The 17732-nt window shown below is 42.2% G+C and overlaps 2 protein-coding genes and 2 non-coding genes across 4 annotated transcripts; 1 reads left to right on the top strand and 3 right to left on the bottom strand.

The window, feature by feature from the left end:
* Positions 1–3474: 3474 nt before the first annotated feature.
* Positions 3475–3546, bottom strand: trnah-gug. Its single transcript has one exon. It is a non-coding gene; the product is annotated as a tRNA-His (tRNA).
* Positions 3547–3921: 375 nt separating this feature from the next.
* Positions 3922–3993, bottom strand: trnah-gug. Its single transcript has one exon. It is a non-coding gene; the product is annotated as a tRNA-His (tRNA).
* Positions 3994–6039: 2046 nt separating this feature from the next.
* LOC121182539 (potassium voltage-gated channel subfamily G member 4-like) lies at positions 6040–13177 on the top strand. Its single transcript, XM_041039109.1, has 3 exons — positions 6040–6150; positions 8630–9460; positions 12156–13177. Exons 2-3 carry the CDS (start codon positions 8702–8704, stop codon positions 12993–12995), a joined length of 1599 nt encoding a protein of 532 aa, XP_040895043.1. The 5' UTR covers positions 6040–6150; positions 8630–8701; the 3' UTR covers positions 12996–13177.
* Positions 13178–16140: 2963 nt separating this feature from the next.
* LOC121183332 (C-C motif chemokine 17-like) lies at positions 16141–17469 on the bottom strand. The gene is made up of 3 exons (XM_041040372.1): positions 17325–17469; positions 17099–17225; positions 16141–16690 (listed from the first exon to the last, which is right to left on the bottom strand). The coding sequence occupies exons 1-3, from the start codon at positions 17386–17388 to the stop codon at positions 16537–16539; spliced, it is 345 nt and encodes a 114-aa protein (XP_040896306.1). The 5' UTR covers positions 17389–17469; the 3' UTR covers positions 16141–16536.
* Positions 17470–17732: the final 263 nt, after the last annotated feature.

Genomic DNA, 17732 nt, shown 5'->3' with positions numbered 1-17732 from the left:
ACAGTCGGGGGAATCAAGGCTAAGTACACAGCTTGTCTCTTTTAATTGGATTCAAAAGAGGGGAAGAAATTGCCTTTGGATTCTTGCTCTTCAACCGTTTCAATCCATCAACAACTTCATCAGTGTTTCCAAACCTCGATCATCCAGTTCAGACTCATTTGCCTCTGATTGGGTTTGACAGGTGGAAGGGAAAACTTAAACCGTCGTTTCATTTAGTTCACAATCTGAAACACAAAGAAACCTACAGATGAGTCATTAGACAAAGTCAAATTCTGACCTGATGGTGGCGCCAGAGGAAAAGTCAGGGGATCACCAGCTTCAGTGGGATTTATCCTCTGGTGACCATGAATGGTTCTCTATTCTATTCTATTTTATTCTATTCTATTCTGAATGTCTGTACCAAAGTCCACAAACAGAAACTGTGACTGGGGACAGCCTGTATCAAAGCATTAGATGGCCATTAGAGCTTTAATGCTAAGAACCACTATGCTGGACAACACTGTTATCTTTGGGGAAGAGATGCATGATGGGATAAAGGTGATCTTCTGGGACAGCAGAGATTTGAAATTTCCCAGAGCTGTCAGAGATAAATGGAGCTGAGTCACGATCGCAGAGACGCCGCAGCAAGGACAGAATGTTTTAAAGAATAATGCAGCTCTCAGTTAAAGTCTGAACTCACTGTCAGTGATCTGTTCTCTGATATTTATTCACTTTAACAGTGAGAGTCCTTTAGGGAACAGTTTGACATTTTGTGAAATATTGGTAAATCATCTGATTTCTGAGAGTTAGATGAGAAAATTGATGCCACTCTTTAAGCAGTGGAGCTGGAGCCGGAGGATGATTAGCTTAGCTTAGCATAAAGACTGGAAGCAGGGGGAAACTGCTAGCCTGGCCCTGTGCAAAGTACAAAAACACACCTACCAACACTCATTAATGAACAAGACAGCAATGTCACTGCTGTCAGTAAATGCAGAGCTTCACTGATTAAAAAATGATGTTGCGTCTGAACATAAGCGAGCCAGTGGTGAGGTTTCACAGAACAGGTTTGCTGCTGCAATTTCGTTGTATATAAACTTAATTCAAACTTAAAGACATGCTTGTATATGTGTAGATTTCTGAATTTGTTGTAATGTGACTTTACATTATCTGTCTCTTAAGTTTATGCTGCTGCCCAGAGACACAGGAGGTGAAAAACAGGCAAATAAGAGAGTATGTTTTCAGGTAATGTAGGTGAACTTTAACTCACGTTTGCAACAAGCAGACTCTGTGGCTTTGTTCACAGCAGGATGAACTCTGTTTAAGATGACGTCTATTCAGGATCTGCCCAGCAGCTTGTAAGATGAGTTGGGGGGCTGAGAGGTCAGCTCGTCAGTCACTGTAAAAGGACACCTGGCCCATATAATCTGATTCCTTTCTGAGGGTTTCCTCCATCTATGCTCCTCGGACCTCCTCTCTTTCTTCATTCCATTATGGGAAACAGGAGACAGGGAGGTACAGCACAAACAAAGCCTGAATGCATAATGAAGCAAAGCTCACATCAACATGCCATATTAATGAAATACAGTTCGACAGCATTTTAAAGCACGGGCGGCCTTTGAAAGTGGACTATGGGAGGCCTGATAAGGCTGGGATTTGAAGCAGGAGTTAATTAACAAGTGTTTGAGAGGACTGTTTGTGCTGAATCAAGGGTGAGTTATCAGTTGCCCTGCTGCACAGGTCCCATGGCGATTCGGTACAAATTGAGAGAGCAGAGCAATTCCCCAGGAGTCTGGTTTAATTTCTTCTGTCAGAGAGATTCCACTGAACCATATTAACCCCCAGCACCATCAGGAAATGAAGTTGCAAAAGAGGCTTAAGGTTTCCAAACAAAGCGAAATGAAAGGCTGACTGTGGCTGTCAACAGCCTGCTGCTCAGAAGTTCTGCAATGTCTCAAAAATTTAAATAAGCTGCTCCGTGCACAGGAAAGTGTGTTAGCAGAGAAGATGCAGTGAGAAACAGGGAGTCGTTTATCAGCGAAGCATCTCTGTGCAGAGCTGCAGAGGAAATCAGGGGAGGGGATGGACAGAAACTACATCTCATACCTGCCCAGAAAACCAGAACCAAAAAGTTTAAGGTGCTGAAGACAAAGTGAAGATGTTTTCAACAATAAAGAAATGAATGGTTATTATTTATCAGTCACAGTAAACTTCCTTTAAAGAGCCATAAACACCTGAATCAGATCAGGATTTGCTGTGACCCCCTTTGCCTTGAAAACAGAACCAGTTCTACTCCCACACCTGCACACAGTTTCTCAGGTACCTGTCAGGTCAGTTGTTCCAGCGTCTTGGAGAACTTGGCTCAGTCCTTCTGTGGATTTAGTCTATCTCAGTGTCTCTGTCTCTTCATGATGCTGAAAGCTGGGATCTGTGGGGTCAGACCATCTGCTGCAGGACTTGTTGTTCTTCTGGTCTCTGAAGACAGTTCTTCATGAGTCTGAGTCTGAGTTGGATGAATATGATTAAATCACTACTTCATACAGAAAAATGAGTGGATGAAAACAACCATATGGTGAACTTACCTGCGTTAGAACACAGTCCAGGTGATAACAGAGAGCAGGAGGAGGCTGAGCAGAGCTGAGACGGACTGAGGCTCAGCAGAGTAACTGAGCCTCACAGGTGACAGCAAAGTTTAGAAGATGATCCTCTGTTTTCTCTGTTTTTTTTTCTGAGACATTTTCATGCGTTTTACAGGCACATTTCAAAAACAACACAAAACTATAACACAAAACTATATAAATATAACGTGCAGCTGTTCACACAGGCTGAGCTGGTGTCAAACTTTGTCCAGCTTCTGTCACTGTGTGAATCCCCGTCCTGTTCCAGTATCAGTGACAATCGTTACACTCGTGATTGAGTCTTGTCATTAAATTTCCCAACATGCTCTACTGTGCCTCCGCCTGCCTCCTGCTCGTGGATTATTGTGTAATCCCTGATATTCATCAGCCCGGGAGGTCGGAGGTCATCTTATTACAATTCTACAGCATCACTCTCATCTTGGTGCGTGGATGAACTGGATTGTTCTGGTTCGTGGGGTTAAAGAGAGGCAAACAAACACGGTTCAACACGAAGATCACAACTTTTATTATCTAACTCCTCTGAACTCCGTGGTGTGCGGCAGATGGCTTCCAGCTCAGGCTCCTAAAGTCTTTCATACACCTGAGAAGTGGACAGGTGCAGAGGCCAGCAGTTACACGAGTCAGTACGGGGACATTTATTTATTTTTACAGAAGACTTTATTGCAAGCTACCCAAGAGTCAAACCAAGAGCAGCTTGCCTACAGGTGTGGAGAGGCGTGGGTCTCTGTCAATTCAGAAAATAAGCTTAAAATAAAATATAACGTAATGAACCTGAGCTGTCCAGGCTCAGACTTCATAAAGTGAAGCAGAGGCTGGAGAACCTCCAGCAGCAAAACAAGCCAGCACACCTGAGCACTGCTGCCGTGACCCGGATTCGAACCGGGGTTGCTGCGGCCACAACGCAGAGTACTAACCACTATACGATCACGGCTGCCCGCTTTTCTGACTGTCTCACTGTGGTCATACCATAGTCTGAGCTCTGAAGAGCAAACGTACTATTTTATCTGCATGGATTTAAAAAAAAAAAGTTGATTATGAGCCCATAAGGAGTCAAACCTGGAGTCTGCTGATTCGTAGATGGACGCGTTCTCCAGCCTTACGTACGTAGAACAGGAGGAACAGCTCGGTTCTCACAGCACTGCGGTCAAACAGCTGTGGTTCTGTACTCTGTAGACAGATGTGGAGAACGTGGGTCCACTGATCTGTGAAGTCATTAAACAAAAAGGAAAAGACTTCTTATGAAACTCAGTAAAGTGAAGCAGAAGAACATTCAGCAGCAACATAAAGCAGCTCACCTCAGAACTGCTGCCGTGACCCGGATTCGAACCGGGGTTGCTGCGGCCACAACGCAGAGTACTAACCACTATACGATCACGGCTGCTGGCTTTCCTGAGGGTGACCCCATGGTTGGAGCTCTGATGTGTAGGAAAGGACAGTCAGGTTCCACAGATGGTTTATCCGGCTCTGCTGTTTGTCCCTCAGAGACAAATTTAGTCTTTCAGTTTTTCATACATGACAACACATCTGTTGACATTTTAATTTTTCATTTTATTTCACGTGTGATACTTTAACTGCGTTCAGCTGATGATACTTCTGTACTTTTACATTATCAGGATTTAAATGCAGGACTTTTAGTGGCAATGGGGCATTTTAACATCATTGTTCTGGTATTTTTATTTATGCCAGTGATCCTAATACTTTATCCTCCACTGTTCAAACAGCTCTTCTTATCCTGAAAAAGAAAAACATCAGTAAATCCGTATCTGAAGCTCATAAGAGACTGTGAGACAGACAAATGGAAGCAGGACGAAGAGGTTTAATTCCTCTTCACTGAAGTAAAACAAAAAAAGTAAAAATAAAATAACATCTGGACAGAGTAAATCCTCTACATTTTTAGCAGCAAAGTTTTCATGCAAAAGCACTGACAGGCTCACTTATGAAGCCCAATAAGTTACCATGGCAACGTCACTGTAATCAGTCAAAAAGAAAAGACAAACCACACAAGAACACACCACAACACCAAGCAGAGCTGTGTGTAATCTATTCTCCGAGCTGTTTAACACACAAAGAGGAGATAAATCCTCGGACGAATCAAACGTTTGTTTCACATTATAACAGCGAGGACGTCGCCTCCACTGACGGCTGATGTTCTGCTTATTAGATCTGGACCCAAACAACCACCTGCTTCTTGTAAAGCAGTGATGCAAACCATGAATGACATAATAGTGTGTGTGTGTGTGTGTGTCAGACAGATGGATGGAGGCTGTGTGTTTTATCTTCTGTCCTTTTTATTAATCCTCTCTGTGTTTGGATGTTTGCCTGCACAAACTTTGTCAATCAGGCTTTAGCTGCATTTAAACAAAAGCTTTTCAGTGGAGTCCAGTTTATACTGAAGAGTCATGATCAAGTGTAGACAAGCAGCTCTACACTGTAAAAAACGGTTTGTCTGGTCCATCCGTTGCACTGTGGAGTGTCTGAGCAGCTACGTCTGCTGCAGGGAGTCGTTTAACTCAGCTGCTTGTTATCTGCCTCACAGCGTAACAACAGGAAGATTCTGAATTAAAAGGACGTGTTAATCCATGTCCATGTAACACGTCCTCCAAGCTAAAAAGTAAAATGCATCATTGGTTTTTGTCCTTCAAAGTGATTGATGTGATTGTTTCTGATCTTTCTGATTGATCATGAGAAAGATTAAAAATAGGATTTAACAGACAAACTTTCCTGCCAGTGACAGGTCAGAAAGAACATTTAAGATCAATATTTAAGACTTTTGAGAATGACACTAAAGACTTTCTAATTCCCTCTGAGGCTTTTTTTCAGATTCTGTAGCTACATCTCCACCAACTGGACCATTAAAGTCTATATTTAGCTGTGAAAATTCAGATTTTGAATGAGTGACTTTCCATTCTACCTTTATAACACGGTGGCTCCGGCACCTTCACAGCAGTGGAACTGCCTTATTATCATTTTTTTAGAGTGCAGAAGAACAGAGAGCTGGAGGGAGGGAGAGGAGGAGGGAGGGGAGGAGGGTGAAGAGAGGAGGAGGATGATGATGATGATGGTCCTGCTGTCAAACACAGATGAAAATACAGCAGCAGGTTTCAGGAGGGCGCCGCCGTTAGATAATCGCATTTGTTCTCTCCTCGGAAGCTGCGGGGACCAATGGAAACGGAGCGACGCGCCGAGGACGAAGAAATCAGAGTAATTTAATTCGCTCCAACTCAACAAAGCTGCCGGAGAAGCGACGTCCGCTGCAGACCGGTGATCCTGCACAGACACACACCGGCCCTGCAAACTTCAGACGGGATTCATGAACTGAACCAGCGCTCTGCTGCTGCACCTGTTCGTCGGCCTGACATCTGAGCCTCTGCCTCTGCCGCCACTTCTTCTGATTAATAATAAGATCAATTATGCGGAGGATTTGGCTTCAGTCTTAATTAGTGAGAAGCTTCTTCATTATAGCAACAGCTGAGAAAATGCACAGGAGGGACAACAGACATTAAAGAGCAGAGGCAGCCCACCTGCGCCCTTTGAGGTGAGTGAACAAAATTAGTTTCATTTTTTTTCCCAACTACAACTTTTGCTTAGATTTGATTTCATAAGAAAAATGTAAACAACTGAACTGTCCTGTAACCTACAGCAACTTTACCTCGCTCTGTATTTTCATGTATGATTCATGTTTAAAAATCTCACTGAGATTAAACAAAATTTTTCAGCAACACACACATAAACAGCATCAACAGGCTGAGACCGCACAACAGTCAGTTACGATACAGTGGATAACAAAGGCACAGATCTCTCCACCTTTTCATATGACCATGTATTTAACACCTTCCTTTCATCTTAGGTGAGTGTCAAAGACTGGACATGGCAGCTGGAACATGCACTAGATTATATGATTAATATGGATGAACAATACATCCATCACCTTCATAACAGAGTTACTTAAAAGTTGGTTTCAGGGACAGAAAGGATCAGCAAACTTATGTGTGATATATGGATTCATTTAGAAATATAATGTGTGTAATGGAACAACTGCATTTTTTATGTTTTTTTACTTATTTATTTTTACATTGTGGTGGAAGGAGAAGAAGTACTGAGATCTGTAAAAAAAAAATCTCAAATCCTGCGTTCATAATTATACTGATTTACAAAAGTAATAAAATTAAATTATATCATCTTCAAATAACTGAAACTGTTCTTAAAATAAAGTTGAATAGAAGTATTAAGTAGCGTTACATGAAAATACTCAAAATACCTCAAAACTGTACTGTGGTGTCACAGAGTAGATGTGAGTACTTTGTTCATTTCCACCACTGACAGTCAGTATCTTACCAGGAAGCTTTCAGGGATACAGTAACATGCTAATCAGTTAATCAATGATCAGAATAGTGTTTAGTAATAAATCAGGATAAATGCCACATGAAGGCAACGCAGCAAAATCAAACATAGCTCGGTCTGTTTTTTATTTTTCAGACACGCATCTCTGGGATTTCTGCCTCCAGTACAATGGAGGTGAATTCAATTTATTTTGTGATTCTCACAGCACCGATAAATTCTGCATTTGAAAATTTTAACGGCACCATCTCTTTGTAAATAAGTGAAAGGAGTCTGGGCTTTCATTCCTGGCCTCCACGCAGAAGAAGCTGGAAGCTTTGAGAAGGTGTTTAGACTTTGGACTGATGATCCACTGTGCTCATGATCCAAGTTCCCTCAGTTTCACTGAACAGGCGATGTGATATTTTATTTTTTTTTGCATATCTCCAGGATTAATTGGAAAGAGATGATGCTCTAAAAAATCTGTGCAAAATAAAAAACAAAACTATCTGCGCAGAAAACAGTAAGTGAGGGAGAAAATGTGTTTTCATGTAAACTGGATTAACTGAGCAGTTAAACACACAGTGTGCTTTTTCATGTTAGCAGGTAAAACTGGATGTCAGGTTGAAAAGAAACTATCCACTGTGGTCAAAAAGGTGTCGTCCACACCCTGATACAAACAAGGAAACATATTAGTGTTTGTATTAGGAAAAATACAGGAATACAGAAAACTGGTGGCGTGCATGGTAATCTGTTTTGATACTGACACCTGGGGGCGCCAGAGTCTGACGCTTTAAAATTTGGCACAAAGTGGCTTTAAAGATTTGGATCTGAAACAGGATCACGGTACTAATGTGAATATTCTCTGCTTTTGGTAAACAGTCCCTTCAGAAAGTCGTCATCGCTTTGTACACGTCACTGTTGAAGATTTAATTTTAAATAAGATAGATAAAATCTTTCTCCTCTGTATTTTATTTATGTCCATCAAGCTACACTCGATATCCCATAATGACAGCAGTTTTTTTTTAAATAGAACTTTTTGCAAATTTATTAAAAATCAAAAACTGAAATCTTTCATTCACAGAAGTGTTCAGACCATTTACTGTGGTTCTCTGAACTGGGGTCAGGTGCATCCTGTTTGCTTTAATTATTCTTGAGACGCGTCTAGATAATTAAAGCAAACACGTGGGTGTACACATTGACTGCGGCTCAGAGTGTCGGAAACTTACTGAGCTTTAAAGTGTTCCAACAAATATGAGCTGTTAAGTAGTTTCTCTGAAATGTGATAGGAAGTGGCAGATTCTTGGTTAAAATAGTATTAGCAGCAAGTAAAAAGCTATTAAAAGGAAGCGGGGGAAGGCAGAACCACCAACAAGGGACCGGTGGCGACAAGAAGCAAAACAGGAACACATCAGCGCATAAATACAGGAAAAGTCGATGATTTTCCCAAACAGCGTTTTCCTTCTCTTACTGTCATTGTCTAATGTGGACGATCTTTTGCCAGTAAAGCTGTAAGAGAAGAAAGGGCTCAGGATCAACAGCTGTATAGAGTTAGGTGTCATCTGCATATCAGTGAACCAATGAAAATCAATGCTTACGGATGAGGACTGATGAGGCCACAAATGTTTATAGAAAATACAATTTCACAAGGACACGATATTGAAAAGACTTTTGTTTTTGTTCTGTTTTCATCACAGTTGATTGGTTAGTCTGAAGAACCTCTGTCAGCTGGACACACAAAGACCTCTGTCCCACATCCTGCAGCCAGCATGCCCATCATCAGCAATGCCAACCACGACTTCAGCACCTACTCCATCAGCAGTGACGACAGCAGCCTTGACCGCTTCTTCACTGAGATCCCGGAGACTGAGACCATCAAGGGCGCTTACTTCCAGCGTGCCCAGCTGCTTCGTGACCCCAAGGCCACGTACGTGGTCGACCACACCCTGCAGGTCCTCATCAATGTTGGAGGCAACCGCTACACTTTCCCCTGGAGCACGCTGGAGAAGTTTCCCCAGAGTCGACTGGGACGTCTTCGCTTCTGCACCACCCCTGAGGAGATTGCACATCTCTGCGACGACTACGACGAGACGTGCCAGGAGTACTTCTTTGACCGAAACCCGACAGCCTTCAGGGTCATCCTCAACTTCCTGGCTGCAGGTAAACTGCGTCTGCTTCGAGAACTGTGCGCCGTGTCGCTGCACGACGAGCTCGATTACTGGGGCGTGGACCCGGGTCATATGGAACGTTGCTGCCGTCGCCGCATGATCACACGTGTAGAGGAGGTGGCCGAGAGAGAGCGTAAGGAGGAGGAGTGGAGGCAGAAGAGGGTGATGCTGAAGAAAAGCAACATAGAGGTTGAGAAGGGATATCGCAGGCTGATCTGGATGCTGAGAGAAGTGGTGGAAAACCCTCACTCGGGGCTGGCCGGGAAGACGTTCGCCTGCCTCTCTGTCATCATGGTGCTGGTCACCGTCATCAGCCTGTGCATCAGCACCATGCCGGACCTCAGAGATGAAGAGACCAGGGTGAGTATGAAGCTGACGAAAACCTCTCTGTCCTGATGAGAGATGTAAAGATATTTCACATTTCCTTTTCTGAATGTGTTCTAATGTTACAGCCTTTTAGCAAAGCAAAAAGAGGCATTCAGTGAAACTATTTCCTTTACGTGAATAAACCACAAGCTCCAAAGAGTCTGTGCTGATGGTTAATTTTTTTCAAGAAAGCTATTATCAAATCTTTAGGCTGCACTTATCGATATTTTTCATCAATTCACTTGATATGAAGAGAAGAACTTGTATGTGACATCATTGTTATTGTTATTGTCCATCTTGTTTTATTATATAATAACTTGTGTGCACAAAATATCTTGTGTGCATTAAGATAAAAAATAAAATAAAATCTTTTGGGACCTTTGGGGCTCCATAATTTAAAAAACTTACGTACTTGTAGTACATTTTGCTGGTTATATCTATGTACTTTTATTCAAGTCGAGCTGTGGATGTGAGGCTGTTAAGGATCTGAACATTTCTTCCATCCCTGATGACGATGAGCGTATTAGTGTCTCTCAGCTCGCTGTTTTCGTCGTCCAGCCAAACAGCTGTACCGCCTTCATTAACTCAAACCACTCTCATCAATGCTATCTCCAGATGGAAGAAGCTGTTTTTAGCTGAAAAGCACTGATAAACACGCTGTGCTGCCTGCTCAGCACCAGATGATGGACACAGTTGGCCACCGGTGAAGAAAGTGGAGCTTTTAGCAGATAAAGAGTCAGATACTTTCCTCGGGAGCTAAAAGGCTTTGGTGTCTCCTAGTGGTAGAATCAGACAAAAACTGCAACAGGCACAAAGCACACAGCAACAAAATGAACAACAAAAATGAGTCAGATGCAACAGAAAAACTTAAGTCATCTGAATATTTAGAAAGACGCTTTGATCACATTAAAACATCTAAATGTAGGAGCTTTGAGTTTTAAGTAAAAGTCTGGGTAAATGAGAGAAAGCCATTTTAACACATCAGCAGTGGAAACTGAAAAACAGTTGAAATGTGACACATTCATTTTTACAGTTCTTCACTTTCCCTGCGTGGGATCGATAATGTTTGCATTCACAGCGTCTTCAAAGTGATAATAATAATAATGTTCCCACACAGTATAAAGCACAGTCAATAATCTTAGCCAAGAACATAATTATGGTGTTTGAATAAATCAACCATTAACTAAACACGTTAAAAGTCAAGACAGGTAAATAAAAATGGATAAATATGAATCAAAACAGCAAAGTAAGATTATCTAATAAAGTTTTGGCTGAAGTCAGGATCATTTGTGAAGTCCTGGTGTTGGCTGAGGGGTTGTGGAGTTAGTCAATGTGACTGTTCAGCCCTGGATTTCTGCTGTAACTCTAGTCTGAGTCAACAGAGGAAAACAGGCTGTGGCATTGATTTTGTAACTAAGGCGGAGACGGTGGATAGATTCCTCCCTGATGTACTGTATGTGAGGTCAAATTGAGACTCTCATCAAGACAAGAAAATTATTTTTCATTTGTTTCAGCACTGGTGAGACTGAAACCAGGACGGTTTTCAGTGTTGTCTGTGAGACATATAAAGTTCAGCATCGATCACCTGCTGTAACTGAACTTTATTCATTTTGTCAGGTAAATAAATCTGAATGAAAGCTGGACATGACTGCAGGGTTGTCAGGTGGTGGAAACTGAAATTGGTAGTACTTTAAGAAACAAAGGCCCCTCGACTTCAGACAGTAGCAGAGAAATATCAGCTTCTTGTTTTTTGCCTGTGACAGTTAACAACTGTCACTAGCTCAAATCTCCACAACATGCTCCAGTAATGAGTGAGGAGCAGTAGCATAATGCCACGTTCAGCTGACCAGTGGCGTGAACGCCATCCCATCGTTACCTTTCCAACCACACATCACTATGAGAAAACTGTCTCGGATTAATAAAATTGCACCATGAAAACCAAACATAACAATAAAACATATTAAAAAAGAATGTTGAATAATAACCTGAGAAAAAATTGTGCTGCTAAAGAACATTAATATCAGCGTCTGTAGAAGCCCAGTTATAACCAGTAAACTGGTGAAATTATTAAGAAAGTTACAAACATGTTTACAAGCAGAAGGTTCAGAAAGTTGGCCCTCGTTTCCTGACTGTCACGTCCTTCACAAATAATTCACTTATTTTCAGGACTTGTATTTCCTCTGGACTCTAGATTAAAAGTATTGATTTTAGCGCCTAATGAAACCAGCCCTCCAGCCTTTTCTTGTCAGTAAACATAAAGGAGCTCATTATGTGCAGTTAGAAAAGCCTGCGTTTCACAGGGCTGTAATTTTAGCTTTTTCTTTGGGCCACTCCAGCGTTTGTGACGAATGGTCATTGAAAAGTCTTGTTCACACTGAAATGGAAATTGATTTTTTCCATTTTAATGACTGATTCTTCACATTACAGCAGACACTTTTTTTTTTTTTACATTCACTGTCAAAGAAATTTTGTATTAGCAAACGAAATCAATTTAAATGCTGTGTAGCTTTATTAAAAAAAGTTTCAATCGTTCACTTTGCACAGACGCTGAAATGATGTTATGAAAAAGTGAGCAGACGTCACAGTAAATGCAACATGATGCAGAGACTGGATACAGACACCTGATCTTCAGGTGTAGAGTAGGTGGAATGAACCTGTCCTTTCATCACTGTGTGTGTCTGTGTCGCAGGGCGAGTGCTCCCAGAGGTGTCACAGCATGTTTGTGGTGGAGTCCATCTGCGTGGCCTGGTTCACGTTGGAGTTTGTGCTGCGGTTTGTCAACGCTCAGAGCAAGCTGGCCTTCGCTCGCGGACCACTCAACATCATCGACGCCATCGCCATCCTGCCGTACTACGTGTCCCTGGTCGTCGACGTCAGAGATGAGTCACAGGAGGAGGTCATCATGGGCGCTGGCAGAGGCTACCTGGACAAGCTGAGTCTGATCCTGCGCCTGCTGCGGGCCCTGCGGATCCTGTACGTGATGCGGCTAGCTCGCCACTCTCTGGGCCTGCAGACGTTAGGACTGACCATGCAGCGCAGCATGAGGGAGTTCGGCCTGCTGCTGCTGTTCGTCTGCGTGGCCGTGACCCTCTTCTCGCCTCTGGTCCATCTAGCAGAGAGCGAATTGGCGCCGTTTGCCGCCACGCACCCCCACCACAGCTTCAGCAGCATCCCAGCCTCCTACTGGTGGGCCATCATCTCCATGACCACGGTGGGCTACGGCGACATGGTGCCGCGCAGCATCCCCGGACAGATCGTGGCACTGACTAGCATCCTGAGTGGCATCCTCATCATGGCGTTTCCCGCCACCTCCATCTTCCACACCTTCTCCCGCTCGTACCAGGAGCTGAAACAGGAGTATGAGCGGCTGTGGAAGGAGGAGCGAGGTGAGGAGATCGCTGAGTCAGAGGAGATTTTGTCCAAGGTCGATTTGTCTCCACATGAGCTCACGTCTGTGTCCAAGGAAGAAAATGACGGACTGATGTCAAGCAAGAGTCACCAGGAGACACTTCCATCTACAGCCTTCTGATGGAAGCGAGAAGTGAGCGGACACATTTATCCAGTGATACTTTAAAGACGCGTCACTCGACTGTGTGAACTGTCCCGTACAAACACTTTTAGACTCCACAGGACTTTGGACACTGTATCACACTTAAAGTTCATGTTTCCTAACGTTAATGTTTTATTACATTAAGCTTTCAACAAACTCTCTACTCATCAGGTTATGTTAAGCTTTTTTCCACATTAGCAAATAGATTGTATGCAGGCACTATATCCTAAACCTTTAACTACTCCTCACTGTATGTGTAAGGAAACCTGATCTACAATCTCACTCTACTCTTGTGCACGTTTTTCCAAAGAGCACAGACGGACAGTATGAGTGTGAAGATGCTGAAGGATGGAGAACATTAAGCTGTAAAGCCTACGGACGATGACGTGAGGCTTTTTTAAACATGTTCACACAACTTTAGCTGTCAGCCGCTGCGACCGAAGACGTCTTTCCCTTTACAACATTCAACATTTGGAAGAAGAAGCAGCGTGTTAGCCTAGCTTTCCGATGGTGGCACTGATTCCCATGAGACGTTTGTGCTCAGTGTTCATTCTGCTCTACAGAAGAGGACGGGTCACAGCTACCATTAGCTGTGTGTCTCCTTTGGAGGACCCACAAAGACGATTTGGAAGTACGCTGACGATGAACACTTTCAGAGAGCACGACACAAATTCGAGCGCTACTCAGCCAACTTCTGAGAGTGAGTGTGAGAAGGAGGACGGAATCGTGAGCGTAACAGATGAATTCATCAGACTTTAGCAGTCTACAGGAATTGTGTAACTACATTTGAACCAGCAACAGCAGAGTGACACCTGTTCAGTTTTCAGCCACCAGGCTTCCTGTCACTTCTGAGCCTGTTCTGTTTACTGTGACCTGATCTGACTCCACGTGGGATTCATGTTCTAACAAATAATAACAATAATTATTATTTTGTGCTCTCAAACCTTTTGATGTTAAGATAATTTGATATGGTGACAGCAAATAACCAGACTCCATGATTCAAAACAAGACTTGGAGTAAATCAAATCACAGATGGGGCTAAACAACAGGCAACAACGCTGGACTGCACCAGTCAAACTGCGGTAGTCAGTCATCATCAGTTACACGAGTTCACTCGGTTGAAGAGCTGATGTCACCACACATCGATGAATAAAATTCTAATTTCTCTTCTTTTAGGTCATTTCTAAAAATAAGCACACAGGTCAAATTACAGAGCGAGAAGTGAAACTCAGCTCTCAGAATAGCAGAGGCAAGTTTCATATCCTCTGCTTGTTGATTTTTCAGTGCAAGCAAAAACTGTCTGGAAATTACCTTTAAAAAAAAAAAACTAATCGGCAACAGCAAAGAAGTTAAGAGAGGAATGTAACTGCAGCTGGTCCAATGGGAGGCAGGTTTACCTGGAAGGTAGGAACGTAACTTAAAGACTCAGGATGAAATCACTTCATCACTCCGACGCTCACTAATCACCACCACTTTTGACAAATGCTAAAATGCGTCGCCTAATATGTTCTAGCAGCTGTTAATATACCTGCCCAGGTAAAGTCTGTGTGTGGGAAACACTGTGCTCTCTAATGTCCAGATTAATCTCGTCCTCCTACCCAGACGTCTCCTCCTGTCTCACTGTTTGTCAAACCATCAGGCATTTTCAAAATAAAATGAACTCTTTTACTCTTCTGCTTTTGTTTCTGCCTCAGGATGAATGACACTGAGTTACTGAGTACATTTACTCAGTACAGTACAGTACTAAGTATGATTATATGATACTTGTACTTGTACTTTATTTTCATTTATATAATTCTATTCCTCTATATTTCAGAGGGGAATATTGTACTTTTTACTCCAGTGCATTTTTGTGGCAGATCAATAAGTGTTCTACCTCTGTCACATTTCAGAGACACTTCCCCTCTGAGCTCCAGTAATTCAACGAAAAGCTTTAGAGAAAGGTTCCAACACTGAAAACAGATCCGTGAATCCGAACATCTTCTTTCCGTGAATCATCTAATGACCCCTCAGATTTATCTTCTGGCCTTTTGAAGGGGCCGGACAGTGAACAGTAAAATGGTGTTTATACACTTATACAGTAATTACATTAACAATCTAATAATGTCATATACACTAATACATCAGTCACAGGGGACGTTTTGTTGCAGTACTTTTACTTTTGATACACATCTGTACATTTATCTAAGTAGGATTTTGAATGCAGAACTGAAATGCGATTTTCATCACATTTCACATGCTGATAAAATGCATCTTATATTTTTAAGCATTTGAATGTTTGGCCTGGTGAAAATGTACTAAACAGCTGATGGCTTTGTTTTCACTGTCTGTGTCTTTTGAGACATTTAAAACCAACTAAACTCTCATCACACCGACATCTGTTGTTATCGACTGAGTTTCGAGACGCAGATGGAGCGTTTTGAAAAGTCTCTTTCTGCCTCTTCAGAACTTGTTCAGACACGGCTGCTGGCACGACAACTTTCACTCAAACTACAAACAATGAAAACACTGAAAAGTCCAACAGTCACTTGTTGTTGTTGTCCTCCACCACCTCTTCTTTGCCTGCTGTCCTCAGGGACGAGACTGTAACACCACCTGCCTGAAATGTCCTCGACTGTCTCTCTGAGCAGAGGATGCTCAGCTGCAGGAAGTAAATGCCTGATTGACACGTGTCCATCATAAACTCATCACAGATCTAACGTTAACTCTGTACATTCACCTCATGCACCGTTCTTACAGGACACAATGACAGTGTGTGAATGACAGAACATCACAAAAAGCATGAAATGTCCCATTTAAAGGACTTTTTAGGTTTAATTCTGTTGAAAATCAACCGAAGCAAATTTTAACTTCACTGATCGGTGACTGATGAAAGCTCCAACCTGAGTCACTCAGGCTGAGATGGTAAACCTGTCATGGTGTATTCCTCTCCTCCATGATAGTTGCATATTAAGAGATTTAGCACTATTATAAGCTACAATCACCATGTTATTATCATTATTATTATTATTATTATTATAGCTATTATAGAGATTTTAATGCAATTGTTCTCATATTTTTTGAATCAAAACTTAGTGTAAGTTGTTGTTTCGACCTCAACCCAGACCTTCACTTACATCAACATTTATGTATTATGTTATTACTACAATTAAGCAATTTAATTAATGATAATCTGCACAGATATTTGTATGAAAAAACAAAACACAGAACCTGTTGTGGTCGGATCAGGACACCAAGTACAAGAATAAAGCTTTTATTCCTAACCTCATGTAGGAATATGAAACACTGTACATTTCAAACAATGTCCTGTAATCACTGAACACGGCTATCTCACATACATACAAGAATGAGTATTTAAATATTAGTTCATGGAAAAACAGTAATGAACAGTAGTGCTACATCAGTTAAAATTAAACTTCAGTTAAAGTGCTGCAACAGCCACTGACAGACATGTACATTCTGTTTATAAAAGAACTTAAATAACATGTAATGTTCATTGATGCACAAAGGAGCAGCATTCTCACATTTTTCGAGGTGTGTCACACTTTGCCTGATTGAACGGGGCAGACAGAGGTGAGCCGTTTGCAGCCGACTTCTTAAATTCTACCCACAGGTTCTTCGCCCAGGCACTCTCGCCATCAATGCAAATCTGCTTATTACACACTGTTGTGACTCTGTAGGAAAAAAACAACACACACAGCACAGTGTTAGAAGCATAAGGACACAGACACAGTGTTACTGATGCACAGCTTTGGTTTGGAGTGATATTTGTGTCCATCTGATGAACCTGAGTCCAGTGTTCCCTCTGTTTTAGCTCTGTTTTTGGTCTCCACCAGCTCCTGAGGGAAATATCTGGCTCTTTAGCTGCTAAATGCTCCACTATGTTCAGCAGCTGCTCTCTAACTGAGTCTGTCTGCTGTTTGCTGCTGAGCAGGTAGAGGACAGAGGCTTTTTACAGCTGTTTCTCTGAAAACATCTACCTGCTGCGGCGCGAGCGAAACAATCTAGGTTAATAATTAAAAAACAAACAAACAAAAATAAAAAAGCAGGACTCATGTCCTTCAGCTTCAGTATATACTTACATAAATGCGTTTTCAACACACTGGCCTGAGGTCTTCTTCACATTTGTCACCCTTCTCTTAGGAATCCTTATTTCACTGTATCGTGGACAACATTGTCCCGTGTGTATCACTGACACTGCCACTGGACCTGTAAACAGATAAAAACATAGTTAATACTTTGTCCCCTAAATGCAGCTGAGCCCACAGACTGTGTCCACACTCAGAGAAATCAAGCAGAGTTACTGACCGGCAGAGGTGTGACGCAGGAAGCAGATCAGAGTCAGAAGTACGAGAGTCACCAGAGTCTTCATGGTTCCCCGACAGACACAGATGTTCTTCTTCTGTTTGGATGAAAGCCTTTAATCTTCAGGGCTGATCTGGTCTGATCTGTGCTGGAGACCTGCTGCCTCCTTTATATACAGATCACATCTCCGTACTGTCTCATTCTGACGTTTGGTTCTAGGAATTACTATCTAACTTCCTCTCTTTTCACTGTCACTTTATCACAAGGCTATTTTCTGCTCTGCTGAGAAAATGTGCAGCCATGAACATGGAAAACTATTCTGTAAAAAGCTCTACACAGAACAAAATGAGGGTTTTTGCTGCTGCCGGTATTTTTAGGGTACATTCTCTTGGTGTCACTTCCATCGTTATG

Source organism: Toxotes jaculatrix, chromosome 1, assembly GCF_017976425.1.
Source record: "Toxotes jaculatrix isolate fToxJac2 chromosome 1, fToxJac2.pri, whole genome shotgun sequence".
NCBI lineage: Eukaryota > Metazoa > Chordata > Actinopteri > Toxotidae > Toxotes > Toxotes jaculatrix.
The sequence above is the reverse complement of the archived record's forward strand: the minus strand, read 5'-3'. Positions and strand labels throughout refer to the sequence as shown.